The sequence below is a fragment of the Fistularia commersonii genome, chromosome 27 (genome assembly GCF_037954325.1).
Source record: "Fistularia commersonii isolate RoL2024-O1a breed Wild chromosome 27, RoL_Fcom_v1.0, whole genome shotgun sequence".
Classification (NCBI taxonomy): domain Eukaryota; kingdom Metazoa; phylum Chordata; class Actinopteri; order Syngnathiformes; family Fistulariidae; genus Fistularia; species Fistularia commersonii.
Window position 1 is genome coordinate 4,562,422 of NC_141310.1, and position 16,374 is coordinate 4,578,795.

At 38.6% G+C, this 16,374-nt stretch overlaps 1 protein-coding gene across 1 annotated transcript; it reads left to right on the forward strand.

The window, feature by feature from the left end:
* Positions 1–4,764: 4,764 nt before the first annotated feature.
* def8 (differentially expressed in FDCP 8 homolog) lies at positions 4,765–16,010 on the forward strand. Its single transcript, XM_086175261.1, has 12 exons — positions 4,765–4,917; positions 7,277–7,399; positions 9,771–9,865; positions 10,428–10,577; positions 10,834–10,975; positions 11,166–11,330; positions 11,656–11,783; positions 13,030–13,143; positions 13,310–13,390; positions 13,901–14,041; positions 14,294–14,403; positions 14,784–16,010. Exons 2-12 carry the CDS (start codon positions 7,291–7,293, stop codon positions 14,875–14,877), a joined length of 1,329 nt encoding a protein of 442 aa, XP_086031387.1. The 5' UTR covers positions 4,765–4,917; positions 7,277–7,290; the 3' UTR covers positions 14,878–16,010.
* The last annotated feature ends 364 nt before the right edge of the window (positions 16,011–16,374 follow it).

Here is a 16,374-nt window from a genome sequence, read left to right on the forward strand (position 1 = left end):
TACTGAAAACTAATGTCAATACCACATGCATTGGTAGATTTGAAAATTGTTGCTTCATCTTCATCTCATCCAGTGCTTTTCAAAAAGTCTGAGTCTTCTTGAACTTCTGTGGCCATCGGGAATGACATGTAAACACCCACAATATTCATTTCCCATTAGTACAGTGGAGAGGATTAGAAAAAATTTATAAGGAATATTGCTTTTGGCCTAAAACTTTTCTGTCTCTGCCTTTCAGGCAGAAACATTTCAATGGATTTATTTAACAGCTAATGAGTGGTTGTGTGTTTTCTAGGATTCTCATTGCTTTATTTTCTCTTTTTTAATTTCAATGGCCTACTGTGCTCCATGACACAGCAGCATTGCTCAGCAGCATATAAAACCCCTTTCATGTATATATTCCATAGGGCAAAATACCAAAAATTACTTCATTGTGTGAAATGTAGCGAAACAAACAAGCCAAGTAACCAACAACACAGTAAGATGAGTATCATCTCCAAGCCAGTAGTCATCAATGAAAGCCTTTATAATATCATAAGGGCTAGGTAACAAAGGAAAATAATGACGCACAACACACAGCAGCCAGAAAATATACCATACTATCGGAATATGGACAGAATAGATAAATTAATTGTGGCTCTGCATAATCAATTCTGATCCAACATAACCTTTAAAATCTGTGAAAGTTGGGTCGTCTTAGCATTCAAGTACCATAAATATCCCACCAGCTCGAGTAGAAGTAAGTTTGAACATGAGGAACAGTAACCATGACAACATGACCAGCCCCAGCTCTGCCTCTTGCAACCTGCTGCTCGCCATGTGGTTTCAGATGCCAAATGCAGTCATAGGTTCTTCAAGATGTCGTGCACTACGTTTACCATGCGGTTCATGTAACTGTAAGGGTGATCGGATTGCCAGTTGACCGGTTTAAAAAACAACTCTCAAACTCCATTAAGATGAAATTTAGGAACACCATTGAGGCACTGCATGAAGGAAGGGCAGAGATGCTATCGTTTTAAAGATTCCCATGAATTGGACCTCGGGGAGAATAAAACTACAGAGGAATAATGCTTCTTTCAAAATCAGGGAAGGTGCTCGACCGCAGTCTTCTGGAAAGACTTCAGAAAGAAGAGCCGATAAAAGGCTGGGGAAAACCAGGCTGACTTCAGGGTTAGGAAAGTTTGCCGAGACCAAATTTCCACCCTGGAGCAATGACTGAACCAGCCATTGGACAAAAGAATCCTGTGTTAATTTAATTGATTTTAAGAAAGCATGTTATGGTGTAATTGAGAGATGCTTTGTAAACTGGCAGCACAGCGGGAGTCGATCAGCATCGGGCAGTTTGGATTCGAAGATGCCCATTAGTTGCCTTTCAGCTGAAGACTGATGTTTTTGTTCTCTTTAGATCTTCATTCTGTACTCAGGCATCACGGATCATTAAATAATTACCAAGCAACACCAAAACCAGTAAACAATGGAACAAGGCCAAACCACTAGATTTCAGTGATGGAGCAACAGACCACGATGGACATGATACCTAGTAAACTCAGGGATTCAAGACAGACATCATATTTACAAATGATGACGACGCATAGAAGTCATTGAGGAGAAGAAGAGTCACGCTATGACTTAAAATACGTAGCCAAGGGTGGAAGGGGCAAGATGGAAGGGAGAAAAGAAAAAATACTCAGGGATGTGAGAGCCCAGCGGATATAACCCGAAATTTTGGAAGAACTGCAGTTGTAAATGAGTGGATGAACAAGTGGTTACTCTTGTAAATTACAAGTTACTCTTGCAACTTCCCGCCATGTTGAACCGCAACTTAACTGGACTAATAGGAAAAAACGGTTTATGATAAAACAATTAGCAAAGTCATAAAAAAGTCACAAGAATGAACATTTGACTGTACTATGACATAAATCGTAATATTTGAAATTACATTATCAGTTGAATGTTTATGTTTCTTGAACATTTTTTGCTTCATTCTCTTTGTGCAAGATGGAGCCTTATAATTGACATGCATTATAGGCTCTGAGATGATTTTATTGCATTTTGAAGACATATAAATACTGTTTTAGGTATAACTATAACTATAACTATAACGAAGAATATATGTTTATACTGTTTTACCGAAATAAGTGTGACTACTGACAGTTTGTTAAAAGCTCAAAAAGAAGGTCCAACGTGTCTGATCTCAGCAAATGAAAGCGACCCTAGTAAAATAACTGAAGCATCTTTTTTAAATATACATGTTTATGCGCTCATGATTTACTTCAGCTGCTGTGCTGTCAATAAAGGCATTGAAAATGGGGGATTTCCATCTGGAAAAAAAAAATAAAGGTTCACTCTGTCCTGAAGGAGTAAATGAAAAATCTTGATTGTTTTAAATCAGTGCGTTAATTGTTGGGCCATTCAGTCACATGTATATAATTTAGAAAGAAAGCCCCCTAGTACTTTTATATATTTACTTATATTCATCTAACTTATATATATTTATTTATATTTATATATGTTATATATATTTATAAATAAATAAAATAAAAGAAAAATTATTATACCAATTTCTTTCCAAATAAAACCCTTTTTTACTGCATGTATTGATCTCAGAAACCACCATTTGTTTTGTGATTTATAAAGGTCAACATGATAGCTATGATTTGAATAAAAACAAATCTTCTTCAAATTGAAGATTTATGATTTTTGTCTGAAAATACTATCCCCCTTCTGATGTCGAGACGGAGATGATTTTCTTTGCATTTTTGCTCCATCTTGGCGGGACCCTGTAAATTTAAAATTTTCCAAATGTTGGATGACATGCCACCTAATGTTGTTCTTAATCGTCTAAATAATGACCAAATTGTGCCTCATTCGTTTGTCCTGGGGAGAAACATGTGTACACTGATGTGTAAGGTGACAACTTCTCTCTTCATACAGCCACACAAAGCTGTTCTGTTCAAAGCAAAGAAAATTGTCCACAGCTGCTGTCCAAACAACAGACGCACTCAAGATTTAATGATGACCACAATCCATAACAGAAACCCAGGCCCTCGGGAATAGACCCTGTGGGGTGGACACAAATAAAATGTAAAACAAAAACATATATTGATATAAATATCCTTGAGATGCTTTGCTTTGGGGTTCCTTAAGGAAAGCCACACTTTCATCAACAGCATTAATTCGATTACTTTTTTCCTCGTTTATGAGAGGAATTCGGGCGGATCAATTTGCGGTGGGCACATCTCTGTTGAGGTCCAGTTTCCCAGTCTTGGTTTTGTCACATGTTTCTTCCTAACAACATATAAACAGCTTTATACAGAAGATGTCTTTATCCGCAAGAACAATGTCTCGTGCTCATAAATTCATGAGCAAAGACATTTTTGTTAATGAATTACAGAGAAAATTAACAAATTCTATTTTTGCACATGATTTTTTGCACGCGCGCACACACACAAACACGCACACACAAATAATCTATGAAAAATAATTTTATGTATCGTTTATCACATTAAGAGCCTCAGTTTTAGGTGGGCCTTTTTGCACCGAACCAGCAGGCGATATAAACTCACTCATGTGCCTCTCACATGATCCAGTTTCCAGTAACAGGACAGCTGCTGTGAGTGGTGAAGTTGGTTCATATTATTTATAGGCCTTGATACTTTGTGATGATTTGTGGTTGTAATTCATTTTTCTGTGAAAAACCTCCAACCACTGATTTTCTTTAAATGCAATCTGTGCTAGAATAACCAGTGAGGATGGGTTCAGGTTAAAAATAGCCGGTTTACCCACAGACATCCTGAAGCAGCTCATCTACATGCCTATCTTTGAATTGAGAAGAATTTCAGTTCACACACACACACACACACACACACACACACACACACACACACACACTACATCGGTTTGGATGATTTGTTATGAATGTGCCATTTATATTCTTCCATAGACTAGCCCCATCACAAGCATGATTATGAAACCCACACTAGGTGATCACTATGTGAGCACTCTTAGATTCCAAGTTTTCCTTCAGGGAAATGGATTAATCTATTTAAATTTCCTTAACTGAATACTCGAACTGCAGTGCACAAGCAGGCGTCTGCAGAAGAGGACTTCGCTGATCAAATTGTAAATTAAAAGCTAGCTGAAAACTGATTTTTAAGAGGTTTGCATGGGTCAGCGGGTCTAAAGATATTGCAAATTTTCAAAAACTACACCTGGTCTGATAGCTGACAGGCAAATTAACATTCATGGTAAAGTTGGACACACCTTGATTCAAGAAATGCAACTGGGGAAAATCATATTCACAAAGTTGGAGGGGTGGGAGGTGGGAGGGGAAGAATAATGCAACATTTTAGGGGATTTTAATGGGGCAACTATGATTCTTTTATGATAGAATCACGTCAGTCACAACATTATTTTTGACGGTTGTATTGTACGCTGAAACACACGTGATAGGATCTCTTTATATCTAAGCGGCTACCGCCAAGAGAATGTAAATAGGAAGTACAATAAAATACTTTCAAAATAAAATACCTACCGGACAATTCAAATGTCCCTTTCATAGAAATCCAACCGGATCCTTATTTTTGCATCTTCTATTTCATTTATTATAGCTGAAATTTTCTTCTTCCTGACGGCCCACGTTTTTTCTCCCGATAAATGACACAAAGTGTCATCTGCAGCGTTGCGGTCACTGCTTTTATTTTGAAAATATAAGCGGAAATGTAGCTTTCAGGAATATTCAACTTTACGCGTTTTTACCTCGTAATGCTGATGTTGACACAAAACAATAATACCGGTCGGACTGCCCTTTTTTATTTCTTATGCATTTCTGTTTTCTTTGTTTGTTTGTTTTATTTTTACCACAATCGTCTCTATTTATGAATTGCAGTCATCCCGCTGAAAAGTAAGGCCAAAAACGGGGTAAGTTGCCAATCACAACGCGGTCCGCTTTATTAGCTTTATGTATCAAAACATGATTGTTAGCTAGCGAGACTTAGCTTAACACGTTGACATTTTTTGATCATAATGCCTCTTTAGGCGCCAGCGGCATCGCTGTTTTTATTTTCATAAACGCATCTTTTTGACCTAAAGCTGTATCACAACAATAAAGAGAAGCCGATTAGGCTTTCTGTTTTAAATAAGGGCGACAATCTTCAACAACTCTGATTGGTTGGAATTGACGAGGCGAGCAATCGAGCTCTGCTAAAACAATCCGAGTGTTTTGCAACGACTTCAGATGAATTTGCTGATCTGTATTTTGGAAGTAAACTCATTTCAGTGTCTTTATATGTCTATTGAAGGATGTCATGTCTTGCTCAGACACAGTGATGGTCGTGGCGTGGTAATGGGCAGCACAGTGACGTAGGAAGATGTCATATGACTAACCTCAAGGAAAGTAATTTTATCCCCTTAATTGCCCCAGTTTGGGGTGAAAAGTGAATGAAATGCACCTAAATCTACATTTTTTTATACATATAGACATATGTTATGTCTGCAAAAACCCCCTTTAGTTGCAGAGTTAAAAAAAAAACATAAGAGAAGCTTTTCATTTTTTTCTTATAATCATGCAACAGTTCCAATGGGGAACTCGCTATTAGTCACTTTGAAATTCAGCAAAGCATCATCTGAAAGTTAGTGTGAAATGACCTGATAATCTGCATGAATTACAGACAGATTAAAAAGAAAATTGATCAAAAAAATGTGACAGACAAACACAGATAAGAAAGGGTTTAATGTGAACAAGAAATAGTGCAGACATTACTTTACAATTAGAAGAAACAGCAAAATAATGATTTTGATTTAAGTGGTTACATTGGGCCATATGACCACAAATTGTATCTATATAAAGTATATTTTAAGCAGCCAAGTATAGGTATACTTGAGTTAAAAACATGTCTGAATTTGATGTAGAATGCCTTAAGTGAAAACTCAGTGGCTGCATATGTTCTCAGAATAGAAACTTGATGGTGAAAATCTCTTTATTATTCTCTCTTGTCCCAAATGTTGTGCTGGATTGACAGTTTGTGGCTGTGCAAGCCTTTAGTACATGGTCAATTGTTAAATCAATTGTTATATCTAAACCTCCGCCTCGGATGTTGTGAGCTTTGCGGCATGTTATTCTATCTCTGTTAAAGAGCCAATAGTCAATGGTTTCACTGCACTCACAAGGGGTTGGACATGTTGATCAGCAATACTTGGGGAGGCTTTGAGGCTGAGGTGATGCTCAGGTGACAAGATGGGCTGCAAAGTGGCCTAAAATATCCTTCCCCCCCACACACACAGATCCGAGAGTTGCCTCAGGGGTCAAGAATCATGTGATCAGACAGTGTTTTATTAAAATTCCACCTTCTAAATTTGATAAAGCGGTGCTGTTTGTTGGTTCCTACCTGGTAAGAGTGACACCTGCTGGAGCCCAGCACTCACTTTCTGAACTGCCCCTCTGCATCTTTTAGTTGTATCCGGTTATTTGGGATTCCATAAGGCTTCCTGTCTCTGGACTTGGCCTATCTGAGACTTAAAAATATGAACATTATAAAACTGAGCAGATCTTTTCTTGATTTCAATTGATTTTTTTTTTTTTTTTACCTAGGCAATCTACATGGTAGACCACATACACAATGCTAAGATAAAAAATTGCGTCCCCAATGTATTCAGCAAATCTGTATGTAAAAGTCCTTCTTGAACAAACAAATACAAGACTAATCATTAAAATGTTATTTCAATGATAATGCATTGAAGAAATACTTTTATTATGTAATTCGCTTGTCTTTTTTTTCGCAGCTCCCTTTTTCCCTGTTAATTTTCAAGCCTCTTGTTGACTCTTGGAAAAGTGTTTGTTCATTTCAGCTGTTCTGGCTTTTGTTTTACCAACTAATTTTCGATTAAGTTGTAACATCGTCATTCCTGGCTGACAGCACCACAGTGAATGAGCTGAGCAAAAAATTACCAGAAGGGGTGAAATGTGCAAATAATGGTGGATTTTTAAAATGTGTGTTGCAGTTTTATATGAACTAATAAAGAGCCACATGATATGGCAATATGTCATAATATATTGTTCAGCTGTGCTTTTAACCAACCCTAGAGTTGGTTGACAGATTTAGCAGCAAATTCTTAAAATACTCGCGCTCACTCACCGTGATGAATTCTGTGATAAAGGCTTTTTATTCATCTTCTCTTAGGTAACCCCCACATCTTTCCCCTTTACCTGGGGTTATAAAATGCAAAAGAGAAGTACTTTAACGAACTGAAGAGTGACAGTAATGTATTTCGTCTTCCTTAGATGTAGCCGCTGAGATGGAGTACGATGAGAAACTTGCACTTTTCCGCCAAGCCCGCCTTAATCCCTTTGATCGTGGCGAGGAAGAAGATGGTCACCAAGGAAGCAAAATGCCCCCTGAACCCGGTACTGCTCTGTCACATCTTCCCAGCCAAGCATTACACAGAGTGTCTCCTGTGCAGTATATATCCTAGCTATATTTCATTTTATTTCTGCGGCTAAAGGCCAAACCGAATTCACTCGGTTCCACACTGTTGTGGAGATTAATTCCAGGGTTCTGCTTCAAAGAAAGCTCCCACCTCAGGGTTTAGAATTCGTTATATTAAGATTTCAGTAAAACAAGTAACATTTAGAAATCCGCCATGCCTGTGTCATTAATCTTTTTTTGTTATTTAGAAGGCCTACTGATGCTTGATTTTGTCTCATACCTCTGTTAAAGCCCCCCCCATACCCCTTTTCATTTATGCATTTCACTATCTTTTTTTATTGGGCAGCGTATAAAGTAATCATTCATTCAAAAATATTATTATTGCTTCCATATACAGGTAATGGGACACTTTTGATGGTGGTATTTCACTGATATCAGATAGTCCTTTTCAATTCGACGTGTAGCCTGAGAACGGCTCAGTAACCTCTCTGAGAGAAAAAGGAAAGTCATGAGGAAACTGGATGCCATTATTATATTGGGATCACTCACCACAGTTATTCCTGGAAGCCATTTGTAGGTTTGAGTTTTATTTCACAAATGAATTAGGATTTGAATGCCTGTATCATGTATGGAAAAACATGTGAATGCATTGATATTATAACCTTCCACTTTATGATCTCAATTTATAGGTAAATCAAAGAAACATATTAATATTGATGGGCATAATAAAAAGCAAACTCACTGTTAGCCTTGGATCAATTGTGTGCGTGTGTGTGTGTGTGTGTGTGTGTGTGTGTGTGTGTGTGTGTGTGTGTGTGTGTGTGTGTGTGTGTGTGTGTGTGTGTGTGTCTGAATCACAGCAGTTCAGCATGGTAGCTATCGCACACAGACTCTGAAAAACATTTAGATAAGATTTATAGCTATGATCAGCTCAAATTTCATCACTGTATCTCTGAAGAACCAGCAGATCAGCAGTCTGCTATGTTTCCAACAACAGAGGATATTTGGTATGATTTACATATGAAGTGATTGCATGAGAAAAACTGCTGATCTCTGTCATATAGATGGGTGTAGTTTTCTGTGAAATATATACATCCATCTTCTGCTGCTTCAGGGATGCTGGAGCCTATCATCTGGTCGCCAGTCAATCGCAGGGCCACGTACAAAGACAGACAATATTCACTTTGGGAAATTTTTCCAATTTACCTGCTGCTTTGGGAGGAAACCCATGCAGACATGGGGAGAACATGCAAACTCTAGATAAGATTCTCGGAATCGAAAGGGTGTCCTTCGTGCTGTGACGCCGACATGCTAACCACTGCGCCACCGTGCTGCTTGTGCACTATTGGTTTTGAAAAGGAAGTTAGTAAGGCTAGAGGAAATGAAAAAAAAATTTAGAACTAAGAGGCAGTCCAGACACTCTTCCTGTGTATGAGCACTCGGAGAAGACTTTTTATCAATTACAGTCATTTTGCCACTTTGACAGTAGACAATCTAATGTAGACTGACAGTAGACTGACTCATCTAAGATCCTTTCCCCGAAGTCCTTTTTTTATTATTATTATTTATTTTTGCAGCTCTGAGAAACTATGCTCTGGTCAGATTTGTATGCAGGTAACATGGACTATTGTCTATACTTTTGTAATAAATGTATGATTTGTGTCATGACTTTATACAATATAGCTATTGCTAGTTTTTATGGACTGTTTTCAGCTGTTTGTCTTTTCTTCAAATTTTGAGATTCTGTTAGTTCATGTATTGTGTATATAAGATTTCATTCAGCAACCCCGTCTTTTGATGTTTTTTTTTTTTATTTCAATCACTTGTCTTTTTCCACTGTTTGACCTGCATTATTTGCATTATTCACAACCAATGAGAAAAATGTCAAGAAATATCAGAAAATGAAACCGATAAAAGCAATTTTGTAAAAGTGATAACCGGCAGCTCTAAGGTGATCATTTGTTACGTATGCTTGCTTGTTAAGCTCCTCTCATCCTACATCTTTTTCTTAAACATTTATCCCAATTTTAGCTTTTGGAATGATTGCAATTATGTTTGTGTGAAAGTTACAAAAGAACAGTCTCAAAGGTCATAAAGCTTAGTTAGTTACAGCACATTTATAACCCAGTAAGAGTCTGTCTTGTCAGCTGACCTGGACACACTTAACTTGAAGACAAATACCAAAGAATCCTTCTGTTTTTTTTTCCCATTCTGTGCCATTTTCCGACTTGAGGATGTCTTTGAGTGACGAGCTTGGCTGTAAAAATTGACTTAAATTGAATAATTGTTCATTTCAGTACTCACTGAAAGACCTGTGTGTGTATGTATGTGCGTGGTGTTTTTTTGTAGAGGCTAGACCTGAGCTCTTCTCAGGAAACAGAATCCAAACTTCAGATCGGACCATGGACCTTGGACTAGCTGAGGATCACTTCTCTCGACCTGTGGTAAGCGGTTGAACTTTTGCTAAAATCTGATCCAGATGATTTGAAGTATTTTTAGAATACTTTCATCATAAGTCAGATGATACTGTGACTTGTGAATGAGAAAAATTGTCCTATTTTCATTCCTGTGTCTTCTGTGCTATGGCGTTGTTAATCTTGTCTACAGGTCCTGCGGTGATGTATTCACACTCTTAGTTGCTAGAAGCTTCTGTCAACTCCTATCTAAGCAATACAGGAGGTTTACAAATGCTTACCAACTGATAGACACTGTAGGGCCAGCCAGTAGTGAATGCTTTGTTTACATGTATCCAGCTACTGTGAGTCCAGTAGAGTTGTGGGATGAATACCTGCTGGAATGAATCCAAAGTCTCTTGGATCTGTTGTTTCCTTCTCTTCAAGTTTTGTCGGGAATCATGTTACAGAAGTGTGTGTTATGAACGTCTGTCAAGAGGCAGCTGCTGTTCAGCAAAACAGCAGTATGTTGCTTTTAATGTTTAATGTCATTGATGGGACGTCTCTCTGCTGCGTTCTGAGAGACTCTCTTCTTTTCTTTCAACCGTCACAGGGGTCTTTTGTAGCCTCTGACATCGACCAGTTGAAACTTGCCATCGAGGAGTGCAAGAAGCTGATCCTGGAACTGCCAGAACATTCGGAGCGGCAGAAAGACACAGTGGTGAAACTCATCCATCTTCGCCTCAAACTGCAAGAGCTGAAGGTTGGTAGCGAGAGGATGTAGGAATGAACTCCACAAGGTCAATGTGGATGGTGATTGAAAGGATAAATTTTGTTGTGAATTTGGACTTTAGGCATCTTTTAATAGACATTTTCTGCTTCATTTTTCTTAAACTCTAAGAAAGGAGTGCTTTTGATTTTGACATTACGGCTGTCATTCAAATCCCAATATTTGAATCCCAATATTTTGGGGCTTGCGGTCAATTTCGGTTGATAATCCTAATCCCGCCCCTTTATAGGACCCAGAAGAGGACGAGCCCAATCTGAGAATGGTTCTGGAGCACCGGTTTTCAAAGGAGAAAAGCAAAAGCGTGAAACAGACCTGTGACAAGTGCAGCACCATTATCTGGGGCCTCATCCAGACTTGGTACACGTGCACAGGTGAGATCGGTTCCATATTGCGCTGTGTGATGCGATCTTTCAGGGTCAAAATGAACCGCATGTCAATGTTCCTGCAGTGTTACAAGGACTTCTTCAATTTTATATTTTCCTTCAATTTGCTTCAATGAGCTGTTCATAATCAAGAAATTATAAAAGCCAAGTCATTCTGTGTCCACTTTTTCTGCCTCAGGTTGTTACTACCGTTGCCATAGCAAGTGTATGAACCTAATCACCAAGACCTGTGTGAGGTCGAAGGTCAGCCATCAGTCCGAGTACGAACTCAGCATCTGCCCTGAAATTGGACTGGACCGGCAAGACTACCGCTGTGCTGAATGTCGAACACCTATTTCTCTGAGTGAGTACAGCTTTGTTGTTTCAGTCGGTGAAGCCCAATTTAATCTGCTCAAAGCTTCCTTATTTTATTTTGGTTTATGAGTGTTCCCATCAATTGGCTGTTCCGTAATCCCTCGGAAAGGGATGACTGGAAGTTGCTGAGCAATAAAAAAAAAAAAAAAAACACTTCTGCATGTTTGACTTCATTTGACAATGACTCCAACCATGAGGACATCTTTTTTTTCTGCACATCTAAATGTAATTAGCAAGGTACATATTGGATTAACTATTCAAATTGACATGGACGTCCTGCGATCTGCGGTCTCTGCGCCTTGTTAATTTTGCAGGGGGTGTGCCCAGCGAGGCCAGGCAGTGCGATTACACCGGTCAGTATTACTGCAGCACATGCCATTGGAATGACACCGCCATCGTTCCAGCACGTGTCATCCACAATTGGGAGTTTGAACCACGCAAGGTACCCTCCTAAGCCACAATCCAGCCCCCACACCCAAAAAAATAAAGTGCATTCAAAAACAAGAAACCTTAGGCCTGAAATGTAGTCATTCACCTATCAAACAGAAAGCTTTACACATTTAAGTCTTCCGCACATAAACCTGCCTCCACAAAAGTCTGGTATCCTCTGAAGTTACTGTAACTAAATGTCCGAGATGATAAGAAATCAAACAAACAGCATTTGATTCCTTTCTATTTGATTGTTGTCTTGTCATTTTGGGACAGCATTGAATTGAATTATATTTTGTAGGTAAAAGATTAACTTAAGAATACAATTTTGACATTTATAGATCAATATATTAGTAATGTACTACAGAGCTTTACTGGATCTTTGGCAAGTCTTTCACTTATTCGCTTTAAGTGAATCAGCTGAATGTGGTTTAAGCGTCAATCAAATTAAGTTTTGTCCCTTTATCTCCTGGAGTAGCCTGCTCTCAAAAGTTATCTGCTTCTGACCCAGTTTCGAGTTGAGCCCAGATCAGAGCAGATATGAATCGTGGTCAGTGAATGTTGTTTTGAAATTGTAGTATTTACAGCAGCTTCATTGTCAGGTTACGCGTTTTTGGTTTGTGGTCTTCATCAGGGTCAGGGTAAAACACATCAGAATGATTGCAGAGAGGGCAAGGAGGTTCTCTGATGAGGGACGAGGACAGCCTGTGTCGGGAAGACTTCAGCATCACTTCTGTTTCAGACCAGGGCATGTCATCCTGTGATCATCGTCGTGAAACGCATTACAAAGCACTCAGGGATAGGGCTGGTATTAACAGGTGATACGATACACCATTTGACAAAACGATGAGAAAATATTACTAAATGCTTAATTTCCCATTTATTTCATTTCTATTGTACAGGAAATGTTCATAAATATTTCATTGTTGACTCTGTCAGTATTTCGTCATGGAAGCATCCCGTCCTTATCGAATGTCATTTATGCTCCTTTTTAATGAGGGATTGGATGAAATTACGTTTTGACTTAACAGACAAAAATCTCGCTTCCAAAGGCTTTGTAGGGCATTTATACACATCATTTCAGAATTGGTAATCATAACACTTGTTTCTGTGTTATCATGAATATGACTGTTTATTAAGCATCTGCTAAATAGTGCAAGACTAAACCATCATATAAACAAATGTGTCTCATGAAAGTCGAGTTATTGTGCTCGGGTTAGTTTTTTGCCTCTGACGTTGTGTTGGTCTCCCTGTCTCAGGTTTGCCGATCATCGCTGCGCTACTTGGCGCTGATGATGTCTCGTCCCGTGCTGAAGCTGAAAGAAATCAATCCACTTTTATTCAACTTTGTGGAGGAACTGGTTGAGATAAGGGTGAGTAGGAGGTGAATTCTTTCAACTGCAGTGATAACATGGTAAGACAGACGATGGAAGTAATTATGTTTAAATGACTTTGTAAAATTTCACTTGTTATTAATTGATACATTTAAATAGTACCTGGATATTAATGACACCGATGTGTTTCTGTTCCTGTTCGTAGAAACTCCGTCAAGATATCCTGCTGATGAAGCCCTATTTTATTACCTGTAAGGAGGCCATGGAGGCGCGGCTGCTGTTACAAGTCAGCATCTGTTTCCAATATCTTTTCATCGGAGATTACTTTTGTAATGATCACAGAACCTTCAGTACATGCGCATGACAGCATACAGGATCATGTCTCTCCTGTTGAGACAATAGCACCATCATGTGGTTGACATTTCGGCTTGAATGAGGATATTTTTTAAAGGCATACAGCAGTTCATTAGCAGAGTGAAATGTCCCTTTTTATTAAACATTGCGCGCCTTCCTGATGAATTAAAAATAAAGCCTTTTTCACATTATGCATTATACATATTCCCATAAATGTAGGCTAGAGCTAGCTGTTATTTTGAAAGTACACAAAGTATAAGAATCACACTTTTTAAATTTTAACTATCTTAACTCTACTGCTGCTATTCTTTGTTTATTGTGAGCCCTTGAAAAAAGTACATGGGTGTAAACTTTCAAACCCAGGATATATTTTCATACTTGCAAGTCTATAGGGCTCTGTGCACTCCTAGGATGCAGGGACATTGATTCCTGTGCCCTGCAGCTGCAGGATCGCCAGCACTTTGTGGAGAACGACAACATGTACTCGCTTCAGGACTTGATTGACATCTCTAGCGGCCGTCTCAGCTGCTCTCTCACTGAAGTTCACACTACGTTTGCCAAACACATCAAACTCGACTGTGAGGTGAGATCTTAAAGAGTGTCTCTAAAGAGCATGACTCTTTTTTGTGGCCTGTCCTACTGCCTGTCTTTGTAACCCTGCACAGCTACGATTACTTGTCTGTCCCAATATTGTGAAATTCTGACCCTTTTCCAATTTCTTGTGTGTTTGTGTGTGTGTGTGTGTGTGTGTGTGTGTGTGTGTGTGTGTGTGTGTGTGTGTGTGTGTGTGTGTGTGTGTGTGTGTGTGTGTGTGTGTGTGTGTGTGTGTGTGTAGCGATGTCAGGCCAAAGGATTTGTGTGTGAGCTGTGCAAGGAGGGAGACATCCTCTTCCCATTCGACAGCCATACCTCAGTCTGCCACGACTGTTCTGCTGTTTTCCACAGGTCAGTCGTCAAGCAATACTCACAACATGGTGCTCTCCACAACTGTGTGTGTGTGTGTGTGTGTGTGTGTGTGTGTGTGTGTGTGTGTGTGTGTGTGTATGTGTGTGGCTGGAGGAAGAGGTGCTCTGCTCAGATGCTGGAGACACCTGATGAAATAGTGATTATGTGTGTGTTTTTCCAAATTTCCCATGATAATTACATTCTGTTGTGTGTTCTGTGCTTTAATGGTCATCATCCATCAGGTAACTTACAATATATTCAAACTCCTAACAGATGATGCCGTTTTATCCGACTGGACAGTTCAGCTATCTGTTCACTAAACTACCAGTGATGTGTAATTTATGTTACAAAACTTGCTTGTAATTGTCTTCCATCTCCAGGGATTGTTACTACGACAACTCCACAACTTGCCCACGATGTGCGCGGATGACTGAGCGGAAGCACGATGAAGTGCCCGAAGGGAAAGGGTTATAACTCTAGAAGTGTTAAAACTATCTTTTTGTTATTCTCTCTGTGCTTTTGTTTACACTGTTGTCTCTGTCTGTGTGTGCACTAAACAATGAAGCAGGGCGTGAAACAACTATCTGGCAAATACTATGTATATTTTTTTATCCATCTTTTTAATTTGCAATGAAATTTGATGTACTGATTCAAGAACTGCTTGTGTACTGTGTCGTTGCCCCACAGAAAAAAAAAACACATCCCTTGAATTCTTGGTTTCATCCAGGAGTTTTTTTATAACCTAAACACGTCTTGATTATATATTACATCCTCATACCAAACTTAAGGTTGCCATCTATGAGTTTGAAGGATTAAAATTTAAAGAAACCTAAAGTACCCACAATTCTATTTTTCTTCCGACGGATATATTGCACCCCTATTTTTAGTATCCTATTAGCATTCTTTGGTAGCCTACCACACTGTACACATGTAGTTCTGCTTTGGTGTCCTTCATATTTCCACCATTCTATTAATAATCAGAAGGCTTATTGTTGACTGAAATATAATGTACATAGTATCATGTTATTTGAAATATATATATATATATATATATATGTCAATCAAAGCATGCTTTTATAGAGCACTTTCTTGAGAGGAGAAATGTTCACCAAAATACAAGTTACACAGTTATAGGTGCTCTCTTTTTCAGACTGTGAATTTTATTTCAAGCAGAGCTCATTACTGTGTTTAATCCAGTTCGGTATAGTGCAGTGTCAACCAAACGCAGTGGGTTTTCAGTTATCAACATTGGTGCCTAAGACCATCTGGTTAAATACAGCTTTTGAACAAATATTTTGATGTACTTACCATCATGTTACATGATCTCAAGAAACTGTAGCACATTTTGCCCAGGGGCTGTTAAAGATGATTAATGAAACATTTGACAAAAATGTCGACCTCAGATATTTGTTATAAAATAAGTACTGACTGTATTATCATTCAGTGTGATGTACCTTTTTTTTTTCAACATTACAGATATTCATGGTGTTGATAAAGATTGTGTTATATTGTGAAATTATGTGAAGTTGTGCATGAATAACGCAGTTACATACTTGAAGGACTTGGTGTTTAATGAGAAAAAATAAAAGTCAAAACTAATATTGCCATTATTAGTGGATCATGATAGTCTGTGCGTTCACAATCCATGACTGGGGTTGCGGTGAAGTCAAAAATACAATCAAAAAATGAAAACCGTAGGATATTCTATGCAAGTTTGATGTTTAAAAGTACAATCTGAAATTCAGCTCTAAATATCTGTATCTGTGAAATACACATCAGTGTAGATTTACAGATCAATGTACATATCAGGAGTCCACAGTTAAAGAACAGTATGCACAGTACGCGGTGTACGCTGTTTCGTTCCACCAAGTGAGTTGGCTGTACCACGGCTCCTGAAACCGTTCCCACTCTGGATGGGAAGGGTGTGGATTTGCACACAGCTGCACAGTGACAAGCTTATGTAAGGTGATA

Coding starts and splice junctions, on each gene's coding strand:
- def8 (XM_086175261.1), top strand. CDS start 7,291: ATGGAGTACGATGAGAAACTTGCACTTTTCCGCCAAGCCCGCCTTAAT. Junction 11,784..13,029: donor GGGAGTTTGAACCACGCAAG/GTACCCTCCTAA, acceptor TCCCTGTCTCAG/GTTTGCCGATCATCGCTGCG. Junction 13,391..13,900: donor AGGCGCGGCTGCTGTTACAA/GTCAGCATCTGT, acceptor TGTGCCCTGCAG/CTGCAGGATCGCCAGCACTT.